General features: G+C 40.9%; 1 protein-coding gene across 3 annotated transcripts in view; it reads right to left on the bottom strand.

Moving 5' to 3' along the window:
• Positions 1–24,271, bottom strand: part of LOC102222041 (protein jagged-2-like) — an 84,289-nt gene that overhangs the window by 33,516 nt on the left and 26,502 nt on the right. For all 3 annotated transcript variants that reach the window (XR_002754453.1, XM_023352403.1, XM_023352404.1), the window contains exons 4-5: positions 9,188–9,442; positions 8,495–8,555 (exon numbers count right to left, since the gene is read on the bottom strand). Coding sequence is in view for 2 of the 3 variants with exons in the window: in XM_023352403.1 (XP_023208171.1) it covers positions 8,495–8,555; positions 9,188–9,442 (316 nt within the window). In the remaining variant the exon portion in view is untranslated. The remainder of the gene's footprint in view (positions 1–8,494; positions 8,556–9,187; positions 9,443–24,271) is intronic.

Below are 24,271 nucleotides of genomic sequence, written 5' to 3'. Positions count from 1 at the left end.
AGTAATCTGCCTCCAGAAAATCATCATCAAACTGAGTGACAGTGACTATTTTTAGAACAGGGGACAGTTCTCAACAGACACTGTTTATTTTGTGTCTCTGTGTGTGTGTGTGCATGTGTTTATAGGACTATCTTTTTTCAAATTCAAATTTCATTTGTTGTTTCAGCTCTTGATTTGGATCCTATTGAAGTCTGAGATGGTGACTTGTTTGAAAGTTGCAGCAACTTAAGACGCTGCAGTTACGGTCGACACGTCAACCATAACTGCTCTAGCTGCAGTGCACCATGACTCAGAACAGCTCACATACAGTATACCCATCATTACTTTTCAAATCTGTTTCATTAGTTTGTTTTTTATTATTCTGTTGAACCACATTTGAAAACTTTTCTTGGTTCGTTTTCAATACATTTTAACGTAATATTAATATAGTCAGTTTCAAGTTATGTCCGTGGCCATTGTGTGTTTTTGGTCACAAACCAGTGAGGAACCAACAATGTTGTCCACTAACAGCTAACGATCTTATACATTACCACGTCAAAATGCATCAACATCACGAATCTAATATAGCACTTAAAAAACAAGCACTAGACGGAGTTTGCTATATCGAGGCTCAATGTAGGAAAAAAGGACATCCGGAGCGGCCAGATAGCAGGTAAAACAGCGCACAACTACCAACACTCACCTGGATTAGCATCACGGTCAGGCAGCTAAACAAATAACATGAAAAATAATTTAAGTCTTCGAGCTAACGGTGTAAGACGTTGGTTCTGCTCTTGTTCTTGGACCGCCTCTAGTCGCTACTGGTGGTAATATTTCACAGACGTAGCGTTGCTCAACCTGTCCCTGCAGTGAACTCTCACACTGAATGTCTGCTTAATGCTGCAACATGTAATTTAAACAAAATGATTTTAGATATGTATTAAAACTTTCGCTGTCCTAACATAAGACAGATAATATCTGAAAATAATCAATCTCCTCTGCCTCATCCCTGTGATCTGCAGAATTACTCAGTCAGAAACAACCAATCAGAGCCAGCATTAATCAGCTAGCCATGCTATCACGAAGTTTTGAATCAGAAAATTAGGATTTTAATGCAACCTGCATTTGACTTTGAATGAATGTCTCCTTTATTACTTGACATTATTAGGCAGGTTTATTTGACTAATAATTTAGAGTACCGAGAGACTTACTTTTAAGTATTATTTTACTGATTGAAGGTTTTTCAGTTGTCCTTTTGACTGAACAGCAGCTGTATTGTGCCTGAAAGTATTGCGCATGTTTATGTCTAAATCTGGTGAATTTATTGCCAGATCATTTTTTATTTTTGCCAGATCACTTAGTATCACTTATACCTAAAGTGAAAAATTAACAGCCATTCCAGGCAATCGGCAAAGATCGGTGATCGGCGGAGATCGGCCTCATGGGTGATTGGTATCGGCAGCAAAAAAGCTGATCGTAGCATCCCTATGAGAGGGTAACTAACAAGGAGTAAAGGAGTAAATGAAGGATTTGTAATTAAAAACTGGGAGAATTAATGCTGAAACAATATACCTGGGTTAACGGGTTGAAAATGTGAGGAGAGAGAGCAGAAGGCAGATTGAGGAAAGAGAGAGAAAGAAGAAGTGACGGGGGCAAGGGAGAGTGCACTGGTGACTAATAAGTTAAAACTCACAATTTAAGATTAATGAACTTAAAAACAATATTTAGATAACTTGTCTCTTATTGTTAAATCTACTTCATGAACTTTAATTTCAGAGTTAAAACCAATACAAGTTTCTTATAGACTTAAATTGCATTTTTGAGGCAGCAGGTGGACTTTCATTTTCAAGTTAAACCACCTACAAATGTTTTACATTGTGTTTTTAATACTAAGAAGAATTTGTGTGATACTTTATATCTGTTGCACCTGAATTTCCTTTTAGTGTGATAAAAAAAAACATTGTTTCTATTCTTTTCTTTAACTCGGGCTTTGTGGTGGAAGCTGAGCTGAGGTCAAACTTGGAATGACCAGTTGGCTGTGTGGAACAAGAGTTTGTCTTCTTGAAGGGGAGGCCTGTGCAGGGTTAGCTAATCTGTTGGTTTATAGCAGCTCTCTGTTATTTCAAGGCCACTGGGTAACATTGCCCCCACCTGTCTTGTCATTTCTCTGTCAGGTCTATTTTGGGAAGGATTCACCACCACCCCCTCCTCCTCCATCCCTAACCCTCTTTTCTAGCTCCCACAAACACTCCAAAATAGATGCTGACCAAACAGTGGTGATATAGCGCACACACAGAAGCAACAGGGAGACACTTTAGTCCTCAGGTTAATCACTAACCTGTTGCTTAATGATGACACATAACACTCCGGCTTGACGATTTAACTTGATCAGATTTTATTCAGTTTCATGCCATCCGTAATTGCAGCCCCTTTAAACACGTCACACATGTCCAGACAGTTATGTTTTATGCACATCCTGCACAAGCTGCACATTTATTCATGCATCTTAAAGTTGCTCACATTTTGTCATTTTGTTATTTTCACTGTATTTTATCAGGAACACCAAGTGCAAACTATCTGTAAATTGGAAGGAAATTTTTCCAGAGCAGTGACGTCAGACCACTTTTTTCAGTAACGAGTAATCTAACGAGTGGCTATTTCAAATCCAGTAGTCAGACTACAGTTACTTATCGAAATCACTTTTTTTCACTAGAACGGCAGTCAACTACAACACACGACCGTGTAAAACTGGCCTCCCTGTTGCTTGATGATGGTCTGACTAGTTAACCACTAAGTCAAGATGTCATACAACTGTTAGTAGCAAAGCGTATGAGGATCTACGTCATGATTCGATGTTGCTGATTAAATAAAATCATATGTTAATGACAACGTATACTTGTCTGACAGATATAGCCATCAGTTCGTGCTAAGCATATGACGATCTGACAGCATATGCTGACTTGACAGAACAGGGGTTGTTGGACAGCCTGACAGCGCACATAGGACCACTGAATTATGCATAGGCAGATCTCACAGCTAAATCCAGGAGACTGACTTTAGTTTGTTGTTGCCTGGGAGCGTAGTTTGTGTCAGAAGCTAGAACTGTCATGTTCCGTGTTTTTCTGTGTGTTTATTTTGAGTTTCCTGTGTCTCCGTGTTGTCCTGTCTCCCTTTGATTACTCCCAGGTGTTTCTCATTCCCTGATTACCTCCTGTGTATTTAGTGTCACCTGTGTGTCTGTGTCTTTGTCGGGTCCTTGTCTAATGTGCGCTCAGTCCTTCGTGTGTCCAGTCGTAAATCAGTTGCTACCGGCGTTGAGCCCTGGCTTCCGCTCAGTCATGCTGCCTGTGTTTTTGGACTTGTTTTGGACTGTTTTGATGTTTCTTTTTCATTAAAACAACCATCTATCATCTCAACCTGGGTCTACAGGGTTTGCCTCACCACCTTGGTGGGACTTTTCATTTGTTGTTTAGTATTTTGTAGCTAAATGCCGCAATACGTCTTGTGACAGTAAAGCATATCTAACAAAGCACTGCTTCATTTCATGACGGGTAAGCTGTTAAAACCCAATCACCAACATCTTGTGACAGATCTACTGCTTACATTCAGGGACAGGCTGTTGTCCCTGAATGTTGTTATTGATGATGACATCATCATTAATAAAGCTTCACACTATCATTATGATAGTACACTTTATTGCCAAATGTATTGGGTCGCCTGCCTTGACTCACATATGAGCTTAAGTCACATCTCATTCCATATGGTTCAATATGACTTTGGTCCACCCTTTGCAGCTAGAACAGCTTCAACTCTTGTGGGAAGGCTGTCCACAAGGTTTAGGAATGTTTATGGGGATTTCTGACCATTCTTCCAGAAGTGCATTTGTGAGGTCACATACTGATGTTGGACTAGTAGAAGGCCTAGCTCTCAGTCTCCACTCTAACTCATCCCAAAGGTGGGTTGAGGTCAGGACTGTGTGCAGACCAGTCAAGTTCATCCACACCAGACTCTCCATCCATGTCTTTACAGACTTTGCTTTGTGCTCTGGTGTACAGTCATGTTGGAAAAGGAAGGTTCCAGCTCGAAACTGTTCCCACAAAGATGAGAACATGGAATTGTCCAAATGTCTTGGTATGCTGAAGCATTTAGAGTTCCTTTCACTGGAACTAAGGGGCCAGCTCAGCTCCTGAAAAACAACCATAAACCATGATCCCCCCTCCACCAAACTTTACACTTGGCACAATACAATCAGAGAAGTACCGTTCTCCTGGAAACCACCAAACCCAGACTCGTCCATCAGATTGCCAGATGGAGAAGCGAGATTCATCACTCCAGAAAAAGCTCCTCCACTGCTCTAGAGTCCAGTGGCGATGGCTTTACACCACTGCATCTGACGCTTTGCATTGCACTTGGTGATGTTTGTCTTGGATACAGCTGGTTACCATGGAAGCAAATTCCATGAAGTTCTCTGCCCACTGTTCTTGGGCTAATCTGAAGGCCACATGAAGTTTGGAGGTCAGTAGTGACTGACTCTGCAGAAAGTTGGTGACCTCTTCACACTATGTGCTTCAGCATCTGCTGACCCCGCTCCGTCGGTTTACATGGCCTACCACTTGGTGGCTGAATTGCTGTCATTCCCAAACACTTCCATTTTCTTAGAATTCAGCTGACAGTTGACTGTGGAATATTTAGGAGTGAGGAAATTTCACCACTGAATTTGTTGCACAGGTGGCATCCTATCACAGTTCCACACTGGAATTCACTGAGCTCCTGAGAGCAAACCATTCTGTTTGTAAATGCCTACGTGCTTCATTTTATACATAGAAGTGATTGGGACACCTGATCCCAATATTTTGGATGGGTGAGCAAATAATTTTGTCAATATAGTGTGAGTTTGGGAGCAAACTCATGTATTTGGCACTTTCTAAGACAATGATGTGAAATTTGAGTCAACATCAGTGTCATTCATTTCCAACAAAATGTAGACATGTTTTAATAATATGAGAGAGTGATGGTTATTAATAAAAAAAAAAGTGGCAGTGAAAAGTTTTGAACAATTATAATTCAGAAAGAAAAAAATAAGGAAAGTGAACATGAGCTGGGAAAACTCATTTTCTATAGCATGAGAAAATTGTAAGCCATGTTCTAAGTTTTCCTGAACCAAGTTCCTGTAAGACCCAGCAGGCCCAACTGATTTACCCATTGCACATTAAGAAGGCCCTTTTTCTGCATCTGTTTTGATAAATTTAAACAACGACCCAGAAATTCATAATAAAGAAGCTCTTATCCTCTCTTCTCTTTTCACAGGAGTCAATTTGTGTGTGTTTTCCCTCATAGCCATGAAGCTTCAGATCACATGTTGAGGCACATTCCTGGGTGTTCCTCTCGCTCCACCAATCCTCTGGCCATTTTCAGTGGAAAATGTCAGCTTCATTATTTATGAGTGCTTAACTAAATCAAACGTGCATCTTTAAAACGCCCTATCCCCTCCTTCTCACTACTCTCCTGGCATTTCCAAGCTCTTAGCACTGTATTACCTTTATTTGTCTGCTGGCAGCTCAGTGACTCTGCATTGTTAAAACAGAACATAAATTAACTACATCAATGTACAGTACATCACCACAGATTGGAGCTTGAAGATAACAATGTAAAAGTTGTACATTAAGTCTAGCATCACACCAAGTTCACATAGCCCAAAATATTTATCATTAAACTAGTGTCTCAGAAGGTGCTACTGAATTGTTTAAGATTTATTAATTTCTTTAAAGTTAGACAAACATAAAAACTCAAAAATAATCTTCAATAAAATGCTGACTCTTTAAAACATGACAAATGAAACCTTTACTTTAGTTGTGTGTCATCTCTGAATCAGTCTTGTGTATTATTATATTTTGCAAGCTGGATGTATCATTACAGTCTACATAGCCTATATCTGAGTGTTTCAGCACAAATACATTTATTTTGCTAGCGGCTTCTATTTTATGTTTCAGTCAGGAAATGGCAAGAAGAGACATGGGAGGACTATGCTTTATGATAAATAAAGATATTACCTTAAAATGAACAACGTTAAGGACATATATTTAATCAAGAAAGCAACTTTAATAGCATGTGTCCACACAATTAGTGACCTATTTGCAGGAGTGGAACGATGCACCCAGCTCCCAGATGACACATAATCTGTCATAACATAATATTGCTTTCACATGATTGGTACCAGATCTTTGTAATATAATAATTACTCATGTTTTTATATTATAATAACACATAATATAGTTTATTGTTAACAAAAGAAAATATGTTGCAGACAAAATGCATGTTAGAGAATCTGTAATAAGTGTTGAATAATCCAGTTGTGTTTCAGTGTTTGAGTATTCCTTGAGTAGTTCTCATTGACTCTTTTCTGCTATTCCAATATTAAGAAAGTCCTAATGCCAATGAAAGCCTGGCAAATGCTCCCTATTTGTGTTTTCACAAATAGAGTAAAGGTTTAACCTCAAACTATGTTGTAAAAATCCGTTTAGTATAAAATAATCCTGTTTATGTTTTATATGGTTAAACATTCTACAATTTAAGCTACCGATAATCAAATATAATCCAAACTCATCAGAAAATATTGAGTTTTTCTGTTGAGAAAAACCAACTCTCAAGAAGAAGCAGATGCCAACTTTAGCAGCAAACATTTAGCCAGTATCATTTGTCTACAGAGGATGCAGAATGCTGGCACACAAACGGTTTAAAAGTGCAACTTCAATGCTTCTAGAACCATGCATTCATCATCTTAAAGATGAACTCAGACTTACTGCTGCGTGCTTGCGCAATGTGAAGAAAAGAGGAGATAAGCTGCGCACGCATGCTGCAAAGTGAGATGCAGGTGATCGATTTTGATGATCGTCAACAAGAGACAGTGATTGGTGATCACCAATCATACACCTTTTTACGGAAATCAGCTGATTATGATCGGTGGCCGATTGATCGGCACACCTTTACTTGCCACCCAAATTGTACAAACGAAAAGAGTTCCAACAGTACAATATGTTCTTGTCAATATTGTCAAGCTTCAACAACAAGGTGCAAAACAGGACAAGGTGATAAGAGCTACAAATAGTCATGGAGGACGACAGAAAGGGCATAAGCAAGTAATGTTTGTCTCATTCTAACTGCGTGTGTGCGTGCGCTGTGTATTGGATGCGTTTTGGGGCTCATTTTCCTGACACATATTACATTGTGGAGTCCTTGGGGGGACTGAAGTCTGGTCCCCACAAGGGGAAATTATGATTTTGGATGTAGGGTTAGGTTTAGGACTAAGGTGTGAATTGAGTTTTGGTTAGGGGTAGTGTTAGGGCTAGACTGCATGGAAGTCAAAGGAAAGTCCCCACAAAGATAGCGTGACAAACGTGTGCGTGTGTGTGTACGGCCAGGAGCCGGCCTGCTTCATGACAGGAAGCAGAGCAAGGGTCTCAGAGCAGAGCAAACGATGAACTTGGAGCATGAGGGGCACTTTGCAAGATTAGGAAGAGGAGTGACACTGTCTAACCTGCGTTAGAATAGAATAGGATATACTTTATTGATCCCCAAAGGGAAATTGCTTATGTGTTGAAAGCTACTCCATCTTAGGTGATAAATACAAAATTTCTAATATATATATATATATATATATATATATATATATATATATATATATATATATATATATATATATATATATATATATATATATACAGTACAGGCCAAAGGTTTGGACACACCTTTTAATTCAATGAGTTTCCTTTATTTTCATGACTATTGACATTGTAGATTCACACTGAAGGCATCAAAACTATGAATAACAATGTGGAAATATGCACTAAACAAAAAAGTGTAAAACAACTGAAAATAGCCCTTATATTCTAGTTTCTTCAAAGTAGCAACCTTTTGCTGTGATTACAGCTTTGCACACTGCATTTTCTTGATGAGCTTCAAGAGGTCGTCACTTGAAATGGTTTTCACTTCATAGGTCAACCTGCCCTGTCAGGTTAATAAGTGGGATTTCTTGCCTTATAAATAGTTATGAAAATAAAGAAAACCCATTGAATTAGAAAGTGTGTCCAAACATTTGATCTGTACTGTATATATATATATATCTATCTATCTATCTATCTATCTATCTATCTATCTATCTATCTATCTATCTATCTATCTATCTATCTATCTATCTATCTATCTATCTATCTATCTATCTATCTATCTATCTATCTATCTATATATATATATATATATATATATATATATATAGGAGTGAATAATAAAGGGAATAGGAGTGAATAATAAAGAGTGAATAGTTCAAAATGACTAGATTTATATCTATTATATTTATTATAAATTTATTTGTTTATACAAATAAATTTATAATAAATTATAAATCATTATTTATTTGTAGGAATTAAATCCATCATCTGACATGAACAGATCCCCAACAGCATGTGGCCAGAGGAGCAAACACTGACAAACATACACATGCATGAAAGAGCTGACTTACTTGCATTCCCCAGGGGTGCTGCAGGTCCCATGTAACGAGCTACATCCCTGTTTACAGATGGCTTTGAGAGAAAAAAAGAAAACATATTTTTGAGTTAATAGAAAGATTCCTACTGATTACCTATTTTAATTCACAGAAAACCCCAATATTGCTCTGAAAATTTGAATTTATGTCTTTGCTTATGGGATGAAGTTGCTGTTGTTTTTGAAATGGATGGGAAACAAACTGTGAAAGAGTTGGGGGTGCTGTTCAACACTGACAGGAGTTTGGAAGCATTCTTCAGATTCTTCTGAAGTGACACTTTACATGAACTTCCGTCAGCCTCTGAGCTTTTTCCAAAACGGCAAACAAGGAAGTCAGATCTGACTTTGGATGTGTGACCAATGACCTAAGGAAGCATTTCTGTGTAGTTCTTATTCTGTCCAGCTGCTCTACTTATGACTCTGCTCTTTTTTGTTCCACTGCATTTGAATTTCTTAAAAAAAAAAAAAAAAGAAAGAAAGAAAACCATGAACTCCTAATTAGGGAGACAAGAAAAGCCAAGAAAAGTCAAAGTGAAGAAAATCGTTCTTTTTTCATTTATTTTTGTTAAAATTTTGTTCATTGAACTGACTTGTGTCCCAAAATTTAGAAGTATGTTTTTAATTTGCAACTCTATTGCCTTTTGATCTGTATTCTTCTGTATCTGCTCACCTGTTTTGCAATCCTCTCCCTCCCAGCCTTCAATACAATGTCTCTTCCCAAAATGGTCGCACACGTAATGTCCAAAGTAGTCGTCCCGGGGACGACATACGTTGTTGCATCTCATGCCATAGTAGTGTTCATCACAGCGTACACGCATGGTATATTTAATTGTGGCAATGAAGCTTTTATGTTCTACTGACTGCTTCCCCTCGCCAGGATTAATCTTCCCCTTGTAGATGCTCCGCTCAATCAGCAGCTCATCATCTGCAAACAACAAAAGTACAAAGAAATTAAAATAACATAATTTGTTAGATATGGAGGTGAATGACAGGGGGATTTGTTTGAATGAAAAAATATCCAAATTAGACATTACGTCTGGTTATACTTGTTATATAGCAAATATAATTATTAAACTTGGTACAAATACGTGAGTGTCGTCTGCATAGAGGATTATTCTCTGATCTTGAAATAAAAATGTAAGACTTTTAAAGGACATAAACTGCCCCATAACAGCAAAGCTGGCATTGAATAAACTACACACCTTGTTTTGATTTCAAGAGGACATATCATGCAAAATCCACTTTTTTAGCCTTTAAATAAATTTTTTGTGTACTTTGAGTCTCTAGAAGTGCAATTTTTTATTTATTCTCTCTCGGTGCTGCATTGAGCACCCCTGGTTTAAACCACCTAAACCTCTGAATGACATTCCATTGAACAGGTCTGTCTAACTCCACCAAATGAATCCATGGAGCTTTGGAAAATGCCAGTTGTTAGTGCACATAAGAAGAGAGGGCGGGGGGGATCTCCTATCAAACATCTCCATGTTTTACAAGAATGCAGAAGAAATAAGTGGAGGAAAGGGTGGAAGAGAATAGAAAAATGAAGGAAACACAAACAGAGGGTGTAGCAGCAAGGCCTGTGCTAGCTTGATAACCAAAAAGTGTTTTCCTGCTTTTCTGCCCCCTCCACCATCTTCCCCTCTCTCAGGATATTTGGCCCTGACTTCATCGGAGCCAAAAAGGAAATAATATGAGACGAGGGACAGGCAGGGAAGGGCGACATAGGAAAGGCACTTTAGCTTGTTCTCAAGGAACAGAAACACCCATGGACCCAGCAGGTTTGCTCCTGTTGCCCTTATAGTCATTTCACTTGAGTTTAGTTACAGTCTGAGCACTTTTAATAATGCTGTAAGTTTTTTCTTAGACGCAATAATGTCATTTTCATGACATCACATTCATTACATAATACACAATACTGCAAGACTTCGAGTTCTGACCAAACTGTGCAAGAACACAGTAGCAAAGTAACTAACTAGACAACCCATTCAAAAACCCAAAGTGTAATTTCACCTAAAATATGGCAGACAGGTTTATGACCTGGTTGTGTTTTGCAAGCAGCGTGATGTGATGGTACCACTGCATCATTAGTTAGGAGACATACAAGTGGCAGCATCATGCTGTGGGGAAGCTTTTCTTCAGCAGGCCAGAGTTGATGGGAAGGTGGACGGCGCTAAATCCAGGACAGTCTTGGAACAAAGCTGAAGCTGCAGAAGACTTGATACATAGGTGACTTTAAACCAGGGGTGCCCAAAGACGGTCCTCGAGGGCCGGCATCCTTCACGTTTTAGTTCTTTCCCTGGTAGTACCAACAACCTTTTCAACGTGTCAATTTTCTTCTCAGGCCTTCTAACGAGCCATCATTTGATCCAGGTGTGTTAAACCAGGGAGAGGACTAAAACATGCAGGATGCCGGCCCTCGAGGACCGACTTTGGGCACCCCTGCCCTAAACATACAGCCAGAACTACAACAGAGTGCTTTGGATTGACGCCTATTCGTATGATGGTCCAGTCAAAGTCTAGACCTAAATTCAACCAAGAATTTGCTGTAAGACGTGGAATGTTTTTGTTCATGGTTAAATTAGACTGAGCTTGGTGTATTTTCCAAAGAGAAAATAAATTTCAGACAGATCTCTGAAGACCTGCATTTGGAGCTGCAGCAGTCTGGATTCATGGAGGCTGAAATGCCCATCACAGATATTTTCAGATTTTCAGTTATTAGACATTTTGAAAACCATATATCTTCATTCTTTCACATCAGTGTTGCACTACTTTATGCTAAGCGCTCATGAAATCCCTATAAATAACATGTAAGTTTGCTGTAAGATAGCTTGCAGAGCCTCAGTGATGCTTCTTATGCTTAGTCCTGCCGTTCCAGTGTCTGTTTTATAGTAGAAACATTTGCATTTAGCATTGACAGTCTAGCACCATAAGCACAAAATAGGAAAACAAAATTGCAGTAGATAAACCCAAAAACTATTAATGACATTGATTTCCATATCAATTTCAGAAAAGTAGCTCACTTAACCACAAATTCTGTTTAATAGTGTGCAGAACGTGACACCGAGCTTGCATGCCTTTCCGTGTTTAACATAATCAGTTCCTTCACAAAAAGCACAACAACCCTATTTTTTCACTGTCCTAGTTTATTGAATCTTGCTGAGAATTAACACACTGCCACAGATTTCAGTTCCACACCCAACACGGCTGTTCATCTTCAGCAATTAGATATAAAAATATAGACCAATCAAGAACTCTCTCTGAAGTGCAGGAGCCATACTAGGAGAGGCGGTTGTTACTAGGGAGAGCAGGCGAGGGGTTAGGCGGGAGTTCTTAAGACCAGCTTACATAAACAGTGTCAAGATCAGCACAATGAAGGAACATCTTAAGAGGAACATCTTTTCAAAAGCAGAGAGCAAAACGTCTTTAGGTCCTAGTGAAGGGCTTCGTTGGGGAGCTCCAGCTCTTTGGCCCCTGACTTCTTTTAAAATTGTTGTTTGAGACAGAGCTGAACCTTGACCTGGAGCCAAGGCCTTTACCTTCGCATAACATTAGATGTTTCTCAACAGCTGAAGCTTTTTCTCAGTCAGGCTATGTTGGCATTCAGAAACCAAGTGTGTAGAAAGGATCAAATTCAAGGCTGCATGTGTTCATTTCAGTTCAAATCACTCTACTGCTATCAATGACCAATATTTACCCTGTGCGAATAAAATACGAAATAAACAGCTGAATGAATGAATTACACCTTCTAATCTAACCACTGTGAACCTTGATTGAATTTGCTCGATCAGGACCATAACAGCATGGGGTCTAACCTTTCATACTCTCTTTTATTTCATACACCAGATGTGACAGTTAAAATAATTCAGGATGAATGCCTGGAATGGAAAGCTCTGCCAAAACATTACTCATGCAACAGTGAATCAGCAATGAAAACAGTTTAACTTCATTTTGTAAGGAATCTTCTTCCTGTTGCTTCACTCTTACACTATTTAGCAGAGCAGCCATGTTGTAGAAAAGCCCTGTTCTTTGAAGGTAACCTCAGTTCAAAAAATTGGAAAGAAATTCAGCACAAGCACATTCTGCAAACATTTCATTATCAAGCACAGTGGTGGAAGGTTGATGATTTGGACTTGCCATTTTGCTGATCCCACACAATTACCAATCCATCCATCCATCCATCCATCCGTTCTTCCGCTTATCCAGGGTCGGGTTGTTGGGGTAGCCGACTAAGTAAATAGGCCCAGACCTCCCTCTCCCCAGTCACTTGGGCCAGCTCCTCCGAGGGAATCCCAAGGCTTTTCCAGACCAGCCGAGTCTTCCCCTGGGCCTCCTTCTGGTGGGATGTGCCTGGTACACCACACCAGGGAGGCGACCAGGAAGCATCCTAACCAGATGCCTGAACCATCTCAACTGGCTCCTCTCTATGTGAAGGAACAGCAGCTCGACCCTGAGTCCCTCATTCATGAATGACTGAGCTTCTCACCCTATCTCTAAGGGAGAGCCCAGACACCCTATGGTTAAAATTCATTTCAGCCCCATGCATCCGTGACCTTGTTTTTTTGGTCATGACCTAAAGCTCATGACCATAGTAGATGGTAGGAACGTAGATTGACTGGTTAATCAAGAGCTTCGCTTTTTGAGTCAGCTTTCTCTTCTCCACGACAGACCAGTACAGCGCCTGCTTCACTGCAGACACTGCGCCAATCCATCTGTGAACAAGATCCCGAGATACTTAAACTCCTCCACTTGGGACAGGACATCCCCCCTGGGATGCCTGGAGGCACTGATCCTGATCTCGGCCGCTGAAGCCAGTTGGACCACATTATCTGCAAAAAGCAGGGATACGATTCTAAGGCCACCAAAACGGATCCCCTCAACACCTTGGCAACAGCTGCTTATATATTAAAGGTTTAGATATGTATATATGATTTCCAACTCTGTAAGTTGCATTTACTATTAACTATTTTCACTGTACAACTTTTATAATAGAACCATGTAGAATACTAAAATACTATTCATTAAACCTACATGTCTGTATTAAAGTTTTTTATTGACTTGATGTACTGCAATGGACTGGCAACCTGTCCAGAGTGTATCCTGCCTTTCACCCAATGACTTAACATTCAGGTTTCTTTAAGGTTTAACGCGGTCATATATTCAAGCTTAGTCAGGCTTTTTATTTATTTATTTATTTGGTTTTGTCTTAATTGCTTAAATATTATCAGCAGTCCGGCAGCATTAATCTGTCCCAAGCAGACATCTTACACACATTATATAATGGAGCTGTATTCAACATGAATATGGAGGATAATGTCATCAGACCTGTGCTGGCAGAGAACCAGAGGATTCACGTTGGGCTCTGGGGCAAAACAAAACTTCACTGCAACGTCATTAAATACCTTTTCCTCTGTACACCTGGGCAGATGAGGACTTTCTCTCTCTATAATTATACCACATCACTAATGTGGGTTCCACCTGCATATGTAAACTCGATTCTACAGGTTTCTACCTGCTCTCTGATGTATGTCAAAAGCATTTCTGGAAAATGCAGGATTCCCAGATATAGGAGGTGGAAATCTCTGTGAGTATAACTGCACGCAACAAGAAGGAAAGGATGTGGTTTAAATCCCCAAGATCCTTATTTAACTGAATAGTCACCCCTGATGGATGAAGCGTTTCTACACAAAGTTGGTAAGCTTTCACATCCCTTTCATTTTTTTAGATTCTGTGACTTTACAATTTTAACATTATATGTGTTTTATTGGGATTTTATATGACAGACCAACACAAATTAGTTTACTAATTGATAAAAAAAGGACGTCTATTAAATACACAGTCACAGTGTGGTTTGTATTCAGCATCCCGATCGATACCTTGAACAACAGCCATTAGCTGTAGTTTAAATTGCAGCTAATGGCAACTCATCATTCTACCAGAATAAAAGATTTCCCATTCTACTTCATAAAAGCTCAAGGTCAGTCAGTCATATGGGATGGAAACCCTGGTCCTCCCAAAGTAAACATTCCCTCAGCATGATGCTGCCACAACCCATTTTCTCTAGGACAGTGTGGGCAGGGTGATTGTGGAGTGTAAGTTTTTCACCACAAACAATGTTTAAATTATCCATCCATCCATCCATCCATCCATCCATCCATCCATCCATCCATCCATCCATCCATCCATCCATCCATCCATCCATCCATCCATCCATCCATCCATCCATCCATCCATCCATCCATTTTCTTTACACCGTTGTCCCTAGTGGGGTCAGGAGGAGTGCTGGTGCCTATCTCCAGTGAACGTTTTGGGCGAGAGGCCGGGTACACCCTGGACAGGTCGCCAGTCCATCACAGGGCAACACAGAGACATACAGGATAAACAACCATGCATGCACACCCCGACACACACGCAGACACACCTAGGCAGTCATGTTTTTGGACTGTAGGAGGAAGCCGGAGTACCCGGAGAGAACCCACCATGCACAGAGAGAGCATACAAACTCCTGCTAACCCAGGACCTTCTTGCTGCAAGACAACAGTGCTACCAACTGCGCCACTCTGCATTTAATATTTATTTATTTAATTTCAGTTTTGTTCTCTGTTCAGATCTTTTCCCACATGTCTGTGGTGTCTGCTGCAGTATAAACTACAGTCAGCACTTCTTATAGCTTTCTTTCAACAATGGCTTTCTCCCTGCTGCGAAGGTCAGATATGTAGAGTGCATGACTAATAGTGACAGGTACTTCACCTGAGCAATGAATCTGCAGTTCCTCTAGAGTTACCAAGAACCTATGTTTCTCGGTCATCATGGGGCTGTTTGTTGTCTAATCTAACAGCTCTTACTAAATGGTCACCTTCTGAAGGAAACTGGTTGAACTGCATGTTATTTAGGGGCATTAGAGTAAGTTACAAATGCACACCACACTTTTTTCATTTTTATTTGTTCCAAATTTTGAAATGATGTACCCTTTTACTTCCAATTCACCACTACACAAAGTGCTCAATATAACCCACTGAGGTTTATGGTTGTAAAATGACAACCAGTGGAAAGTTATGGGGTGTGTAGTGCTGACAGACTCTGTACATGAGCTGGGATATGCAGACCCTCAGTCATCAACATGCAATGTTTATGTGAAGGTGGTAGAGCATGTAAAGAGTGAGTCAGCGGCACAGCAGGCCGGGTCTGGGAGAATCTGGAAGGCTGAGTAGGAATCAAACATCAAAGGAAGGAGCACATCGGGACAGAAGGGCCTGTGGACTGTAATTAATTGCTTAACGTGCTACTACTAGAGCTAAAGACAGCCTGAGAAAGCATACAAACAGTGAGAAAAGAGGGAGAAGGTGACAGAGGAGCAAAATAATCTGTCTTTTACAAGTCAGAGCAGACTCTTAGGATGGCTCTTCATTTTCTTTGATTTAATGAACAGGAAGCATGTTGAGACAGACCCTCTCTCTCTGCAGTGACACACCTCCCCTGATTCATCTCAGTTCACTTCACTCATTCACATGAGAAGCAGTTCAAGCCTCCTGGCTTTCTCTCTGTTCTTTTAAATCCTGATCTAAAGGTTTCTATTATACATTTAGCTCGAAAATATATCACACTGAGTTCCTGAGAACAAGATGAGATTTTAGCTAGATTTCTTGGGAAAAAACTTTTATGTTTATGTTTATACACATAAACATATCACATAACTTAACAACTATGTTTGAGAGAGTCAACAGTCACTGCAACACACACTCCAAAAAATTTTTAAAAAAATAAATAAATCAAGGTTAGGTAATTTTATTTACCCACCTTATTCATAGCCCCCATGAGGGTTTGCATGATTTATGGGCGCGACTTCCGCCGCAAACCGGAACCGCCATTTGTTTACATGTTAGAAACTCGCTAACCGGCTTTCCACAGTGGTTTTAGGCTATAAAATATGTGGCAATATTGTTTTACTGTTACCTACAGCTATTGCGGGGAGGGATGGTGACTTGAAGAAGTAACCCGCACTAGCAGTAGCTACTTCGCTGACTCAGTTGCTTTGGATGCAGATGCGAGTTTTTACCGTTGGCTTTTTGTCCACACAATGAAATGAGCACGCATAAAGCATTTTGGGTTCTCTCTTCAAGTTTGGAATTTTTAACCAAATTATTATTATTATTATCCATCCATCCATCCATTTTCTGTTCACCCTTGTCCCTAATGGGGCACCAGCACCAGGGTTGCTGGTGCCTATCTCCAGCTACTTTCTGGGCGAGAGGCGGGGTACACCCTGGACAGGTCGCCAGTCTGTCGCAGGGCAACACAAAGACATACAGGACAAACAACCATTCACACACACACACTCACCCCTAGGGAGAATTTAGATAGACCAGTTAACCTAACAGTCATGTTAGGTTAACTGGTCTATGGAAGGAAGCCGGAGTACCCGGAGAGAACCCACGCATCCACAGGGAGAACATGCAAACTCCATGCAGAAAGACCCCAGGCTGGGAATCGAACCCAGGACCTTCTTGCTGCAAGGCAACAGTGCTACCAACTGTGCCACTGTGCAGCCCGTATTATTATTATTACTATTATTATTTTAAATTCAAACAAAAAATAAAATTCACATCACACCAAGCTAATATTATGTAGTTCTGGTGCTTTACATTGTCGGCGCAAAACGGCAGCTCAAAACTCTGACCAGCTTCTCTGTTTTTCTTTTTTATTACTGTCTATTCTTCAGAGAAACGAGCTGCTAGCAGTGCTGCTAACTCACGTCACAAAATTTAACTCTCTTTTCCTGTCGCTGCCCATGATTAAACTCATAATTATGATCCTCTGTACTGAGCAGCTCTCTGATAGCTTACGGTAGCCGTAAGCAGGGGCGCCACCAGGAAACTTGGGCCCAATGACAAAAAATTAAATTGGCACCCCCATGCAGCTACTGTTACAATTTTTGAGTCTATCTGACCTATCAAAAGCGTCACAATTTTGGGGGGCGCTAGTGCGCGGCTGTAGGATGTAGACGTGTTGGTTTGCGCTCTCCACCACAACTCTAAACAAATATCTAAATACCACGATAAAAACATCTAGGAGCAGGCATCGTTGACTCTGCACCTCCGACTAGTAACCGGGCATCATGCCGCCGCCGAAAAAAGCCACAAACTCCGGGAAAAATAAGACCATGGACGGATACATCGGCGGTGCTAATGCTAACGAGGCTAATGCTAGCAGTGGCCTCGCCAGCGGAACTGCGAACGAGATTGGGGACTGCGCTTCTGGCGACAAGGCCCAGATGCTGGTAATGTGCCAGGAAATATGTAAAAATATGTCGGCCTCAATTTTGGAGAAACTTGACGAGCGTTTCGACGCCTTTGAGGCCAGGCTCCAGTCCGTTCTAGCTGCACAGACTGACCTACAGAACCGCATGATCGGCCAAGAATCAGCAATCAACGCACACGAGGAGCGTCTGGGGGAACTTGAAACGAAATGTGCGGAGCTCGCAAAGCTTGTTACTCAGCAGCAAACTAAGTTGCTGGACTTGGAGGCTCGTTCCCGAAGGCACAACATCAAAATCGTTGGCGTAAAAGAAAACTCAGAAGAAGGGAGACCAACTGAGTTTGTCTCTAAGCTCATTCCCGAATTGCTGGGCAAACAACATTTCCCGCATCCACTGAAGGTCGACCGCGCACACCGCTCTCTGTGGCCCAAGCCGGCGGCGGGTGAGAAACCGCGTACCATCATCGCCCGAATACATCACTTTCAGATGAAAGAGCAAATTCTACGCCTGGCCAGGACGCAGCCGTTGGAATACAAGGGGAACAAAGTTTTGATTTTTCCTGATTATACCAGCGAAGTGATGAGCCAGCGCCGCGCATTTCGAAACGTGATGCAAGCCTTGAGAGGGGACGGAATGAAGTTCCAGCTGCGGTACCCGGCCCGGCTGCAGGTGCAATGGCTGGACGGCAATCCCCCTGACGTATTCAACAATCCGGATCTGGCGGAGGCGGCTCGCCTACGAAAGAAGAGCAGCGCGACTGAAAAGGAATAGTGGGCTAGGTGGCATGGCCTTTTTCCTCTTTTCTGCTTTAAGGTGTGCTGACTCCCTGTGGTTAGCCACCTGCACCATGCAGTGGTTTATCTGTCGAACTATATCTTTAATAATGTACAGACGCCCTGAGCGCATGCTGAATAACCCGGGCCTGTTCTTGTAGAAAATATATTTTGAGATTATCTGGTAGAGTTGTTTAATTTCTTTGCCAGTCTAAGGGTTGTTGTGGTGGAGGATGTTGCGACTTGACTGGGATCGGTTCGCTTTCTGTCCGGCAGCCCCTGTCTTGCTTTTGGGGGGGGGAATGTGCGTCGTGTTCCTTAGACGCTGGAATGTGGGAGGGGGGGAGTTCGGGTGGGGTGGGGGGGTGTTATTTGTCTGTTTTGTTCTACCCAGATGCGCATATGGTATTTGTTTGTATCACACAGCTTCAAATCTAGCACGTCTGACAATATATGTGTTCAATGACTGATGCTCCTGGTGGGGGGCGGATGAAGGGGAGAAATCTGCAACTGATCTCATGGAATGTAAAAGGTCTTGGTAGTGTAAGGAAGAGGGGGAAAGTTTTTAAACACCTGAAGTCCCTAGCTGCAGACATTGTTTTCCTACAAGAGACCCATATTAGAAAAGACGTACAAGATAGACTAAAGTGTAGCTGGGTGTCTCAAATATACCAGTCACCATTTACCTCACACGCTCGTGGTGTGGCCATATTATTGAGAAAGAATATCCCATTTCAGGCATCATCTGTGGTCAATGACCCTATGGGCAGATACGTGTTGGTAATTGGCACCTTAAACTCGAAACCATTAATTCTCCTCAATGTGTACGGCCCAAATTCAGATGATCCTAATTTTTTTAGAAAAGTTTTTGATCTGCTTCCCGATGATAGCCATTCAAACGTAATAATAGCAGGGGATTTAAACTGTTATCTTGACCCCTTTCTTGACCGATCATCTAAACGACCAGCACCTGAAGCGGCGTCTACCAAACTTCTAAATAATCTTCTCAAAGCAAGGAATATGGTTGATATTTGGAGGGCTCAACATCCCACGAGTAGAGAGTACTCATTTTACTCACATGTGCATAAATCCTACAGCAGGATTGATTATTTTCTAATAAGTAACAATCTTATTTCTCAAATCGCTGACTCTAGATACCATAATATACTGATCTCTGACCATTGCCCCCTAGCTATATCACTAAATCTGTCCCTCCCCAGACAGGCTTATTCCTGGCATCTTAATGCAAATCTTCTTAACGATGATAACTTTGTTAAAAACATAACCTCCAAATTAAAGGACTTTATAGAAATAAACGATAATGGTGAAGTCTCTGATCCCATCTTGTGGGAAGCATTAAAGACCGTTATGCGTGGTGAAATAATTTCCTACACTTCAGCCCTTAAAAAAGAAAGAGATAAACGTCTATTTGAAATCAATTGTGCTCTCTCCAACCTGGAAAGAAAGTACCAAATCTCTGAATCACCTGACGACTATAAAGAAATACTTAAACTTAGATATGAATATAACGAAATTATGAGCAGCCATGTTAGTAACTTGCTTTGGAAAATACGACAAAAGAATTTTGAGCTTGGTGATAAGCCTGGAAAATTGCTGGCACTACAGCTCAAGGGTGCCCAAGCCACAAGATCAATTTATAGCATTAAGTCAAAATCCGGGGTGCTCTTAACCAACCCTGCTGACATAAATTGTAGATTTAGAGAGTTCTACGCCAACCTGTATTCCTCCGAGAATAATGCAACACAATCTGATTTTAATGATTTTTTTGATTCCCTCCCGTTGCCCAAACTAAATAAGTCTGACAGGGACTATCTGGAATCCGACTTGACGCTTCAAGAGGTCACAGAAGCTATAAAATCCCTCCCATCTGGCAAAGTAGCCGGGCCTGACGGCTTTGGCTCAGATTTCTATAAGAAATTTTGTGACCTTCTTGCACCACTCCTGTTTAGAATGATGTCTGCTTCAAAAAAGGACGGAAAACTGCCCAGAACTCTCTACGAGGCCAACATTTCTCTTTTTCCTAAAGAGGGGAGGGACAAAACCGACCCGGCCAGCTTTAGGCCAATTGCACTGCAAAACGTGGATCGCAAGATAATCACAAAAGTTTTGGCCACTAGACTGAATAAATGTTTAACATCTATCATTCATCCGGATCAAACAGGATTTATCCCTGGTAGATTATCTTTTTTTAATGAAAGACGATTACTTAACACTGTATACTTCGACCATAAAAATACTAATGCCTCTATTCTGGCCCTTGATGCACACAAAGCCTTTGACCAGGTAGAATGGCCGTTTATGTTTGAATCATTGCGTAGGTTTGGGTTCGGCGAGACTTTCATTTCCTGGGTGAAACTGATGTATCAAGAACCCATGTGCTCCATCCTGACAAACAATGATCGGTCAGCTCCATTTCGCCTGCAGCGCTCAGTTCAGCAGGGCTGCCCGCTGTCACCAGCACTTTTTGCTACAGCATTGGAACCACTTGCTGTGGCGATAAGGGCACACCCGAGCATTGAAGGTCTTCGAGTCAGCGGTGTTGAAACACTCATTAGTTTATACGCCGATGATGTGATATTATACTTGGACAACACTGAGAAATCTGTCCCCTTCCTTCTCAGCCTGATTACATCTTTCAGTAAAATTTCCGGATATACAATCAATTGGTCAAAGAGTGAGTTGATGCCTCTTTCCAATACGTTCCCATCTAGATTCTTACAAAAAGTCCCGTTCAAGGTGGTTGAGAGCCATCTTACCTATCTCGGTCTTGCTATACCCAAAGACCCCAAACTTATATTCAAACTAAACTTTGCAGAATTTATATCGGGATTAAAGCACAATATCGAGTACTGGAAGACTTTGCCTCTGTCAATGATTGGACGCATTAATTCAATCAAAATGATCTCCCTGCCTAGATTCTTGTACTTATGCCAAAATCTTCCTATTTATCTTACAGCAGCTTTCTACAAGGACTTAGATTCGATCATTCAATCCTACATATGGAATGGGAAAAATGCTAGGATTTCTAAAGTGCATTTACAGAGGCCGAGGGCGGAGGGAGGTCTGGGCCTACCTGTATTTAAACACTATTTTTGGGCTGTCAACATCAGAGCATTAATGTATTGGCAACAGGGTTCCCCGGGTGACCTAATAACTAATATCCCTCTGTGGCTCAAGACGGAATCCAATCTGGCAAATAATTCCTCCCTACCAGCTATGCTGTTTGCCCGGCTTGAAAAGCCAGAAGCCTACCGAAATTTGAGCTTCGTGTTAAAGCATGAAGTGAGAATTCTAAATCAGATCAGGACTTTCCTTGCACTGCCAAATACATCAGCACAGACGCCGTTGTGCTTTAATCATAGTTTTTTGCCTCCTTGGCAGGACAAAGCTTATCATGATTGGAGGGAAAGGGGATTGGTGTCGATTAAGGACATGTATATTGACAATAAGTTTGCATCATTCAGCCTATTGAAAGAAAAATACAATCTGCCTCATTCACACTTCTTTCGATATCTGCAGGTCAGGCATTACATTAAGTCAAAAATTGAGAACTTCGACACTCTTCCACGGGAAATAGGCATTTTTGACATCCTTGGGAGTCCCCCTGACTCTAGACATCTCGTCACAAGAATTGTACATCTACTTGGTGACCACATTGTGACACACACCACAAAAATCAGGGAGGCCTGGGGAAGTGAGCTGGGGATAACAATCCCTGAACCTTTATGGAACAGATGCCTTTCCAAAATTCACTCGTGTTCAATAAACAGCAGGCACCAGCTAATTCAGTTTAAAATCACGCATCGGTTACACTACTCAAAGGTCAGATTGCATAATATTTATCCCTCTGTCTCCCCAATGTGTGACAGGTGTAACATTTCTGAAGGAACACTGTCTCATGCCTTTTGGTCTTGTTCTTCATTAACGGGTCTTTGGTCCAAAGTGTTTGATTGGTACTCCAAGGCATATAAGACTCCCATACAACCTGAACCAGGACTTATAATTTTTGGATGCCCTCTGGTGCAGGGGACTATACCTGCTACAATGCGGCAACCGTTAGAACTGGGACTGATTGTTGCCAAGAGACTAATCCTTAGGGACTGGAAGTCCTCTGCTCCCCCTTCATTTCGCCTTTGGGTGACGGACATGATGTCCATAATACAGATGGAAAGACTTCGTAAAGGCTCTAAAGACACTTTTTCATACTATTGGAATCCATTCCTGGAACACTTTTCACAGACTAGACTGAGTTGAACAAGCTTTTCCATGGACTCTCCCCTCTGCCTCCCCTTAATGGGTGTATGTATTCTCATGTATGTGACTTTGTATACATTTGTTATGTGTGTACACCATTTGTCAACTGGATTGTTTCATAAATGACCTGTGCATCTGGGTTTTGTCTGTTTGCCTATCTGTATGTTCTAAACCTTGAAAACTTAAAATAAAATTTATAAAAAAAAAAAAAGCGTCACAATTTTAAAGGCTTGCAACTGCCGTGCTTTCTTTGGTTCAATACTGATAACTAGAACAATATTTACTGCTCATGAATTTTACATGCAACAGTCCACATACAATATGCAAGAAGATTGCTTATTTTTTTCTATTAGTTTTAGATTACTGAAATGTCTCTCCCCACGAGCAACCGTCATAGGCAACATGCAAAATATACATGAAGCAATCCAGACTTCTGAAAAAATGCTATGTAGTTGCATTTTATTCAAGCTGCAGTATATAGCTTTAATAAAAAATATGTTTTCTTCATATTTGTTAACACTGTCGCCATGTCGTGCCAATTTATTATGAGACAGATAATCTGTGAAAACACTCAATCTCCTCCACCTGCTCCCTGAACTACTATTACTGGCTAAAGTAATGCAACGTTCTGGCCAAAACAACCAATCAGAACTAGTAGGACAGTCTTAGCGCTGTCAATCAACCTCATTCACTCACTGTTAAATGTGCTAATGGTGGATGTGTGGGAGAATGATGAGGAGGTGACACAGTAAGACCCAGGATGAAGTGAAAACAGGTTTAAAAGTCACTAGGCAAACCTAATCTGAACAGCAAAAGCAGGCAAACAAAACAGAGGATCTCATGACCAGCAGGGAGCACAGGTGCGGCTAAATACAAACGAGAATCAAGAAATGAAGCAACGAAAAGTAAGATCATGACAGTCAAGCTATCAAAAACAGGTACATGTCATAGAATCTGCTTCAAGAACTGATTTAAAAGCACTAAACGAGATGAGTTCAGTCAATCTGAAAGTTTCTTGTAACAAGTTCCATGAAGATGCAACAGAGTGAATTAAAGCCTTCTTGCCCAATTCAGTCAGCGCAAAGGTTCAGAAAGAAGCAGCAAATCATGTGAGAGAAAAATATGAGACAATATTTCTCAGTGAAATGGCAGTACTGGTTAATCTAAAAAGCTTAACTTGTTGACATTATGTAACAGAGATCAATGGCATTATTTATTTTGACCTAAAAGCCTCTCTTCCATGGAGGGTTATCTAGTAACGTGTAGTAGTGTGTTACTCCCGCTTGTACTGTGGTCAACAATGTAAAGTCGCAAACACGAGTGAAAAGATGAGTGAGGAGAGTCAGATTGTTGTGCTTAGCTGCAAGCTTAGCGAAGTTTGGGTAAAACCAAGCTAGTATGTACATACTCCAAGGCTCTTGCCTATAGTTAACATTTCTTAATTAAAGTTTGA

The sequence above is a fragment of the Xiphophorus maculatus genome, chromosome 19 (genome assembly GCF_002775205.1).
Source record: "Xiphophorus maculatus strain JP 163 A chromosome 19, X_maculatus-5.0-male, whole genome shotgun sequence".
In the NCBI taxonomy this organism is placed as follows: domain Eukaryota; kingdom Metazoa; phylum Chordata; class Actinopteri; order Cyprinodontiformes; family Poeciliidae; genus Xiphophorus; species Xiphophorus maculatus.
This window is presented reverse-complemented; position numbering and strand designations above follow the sequence as displayed.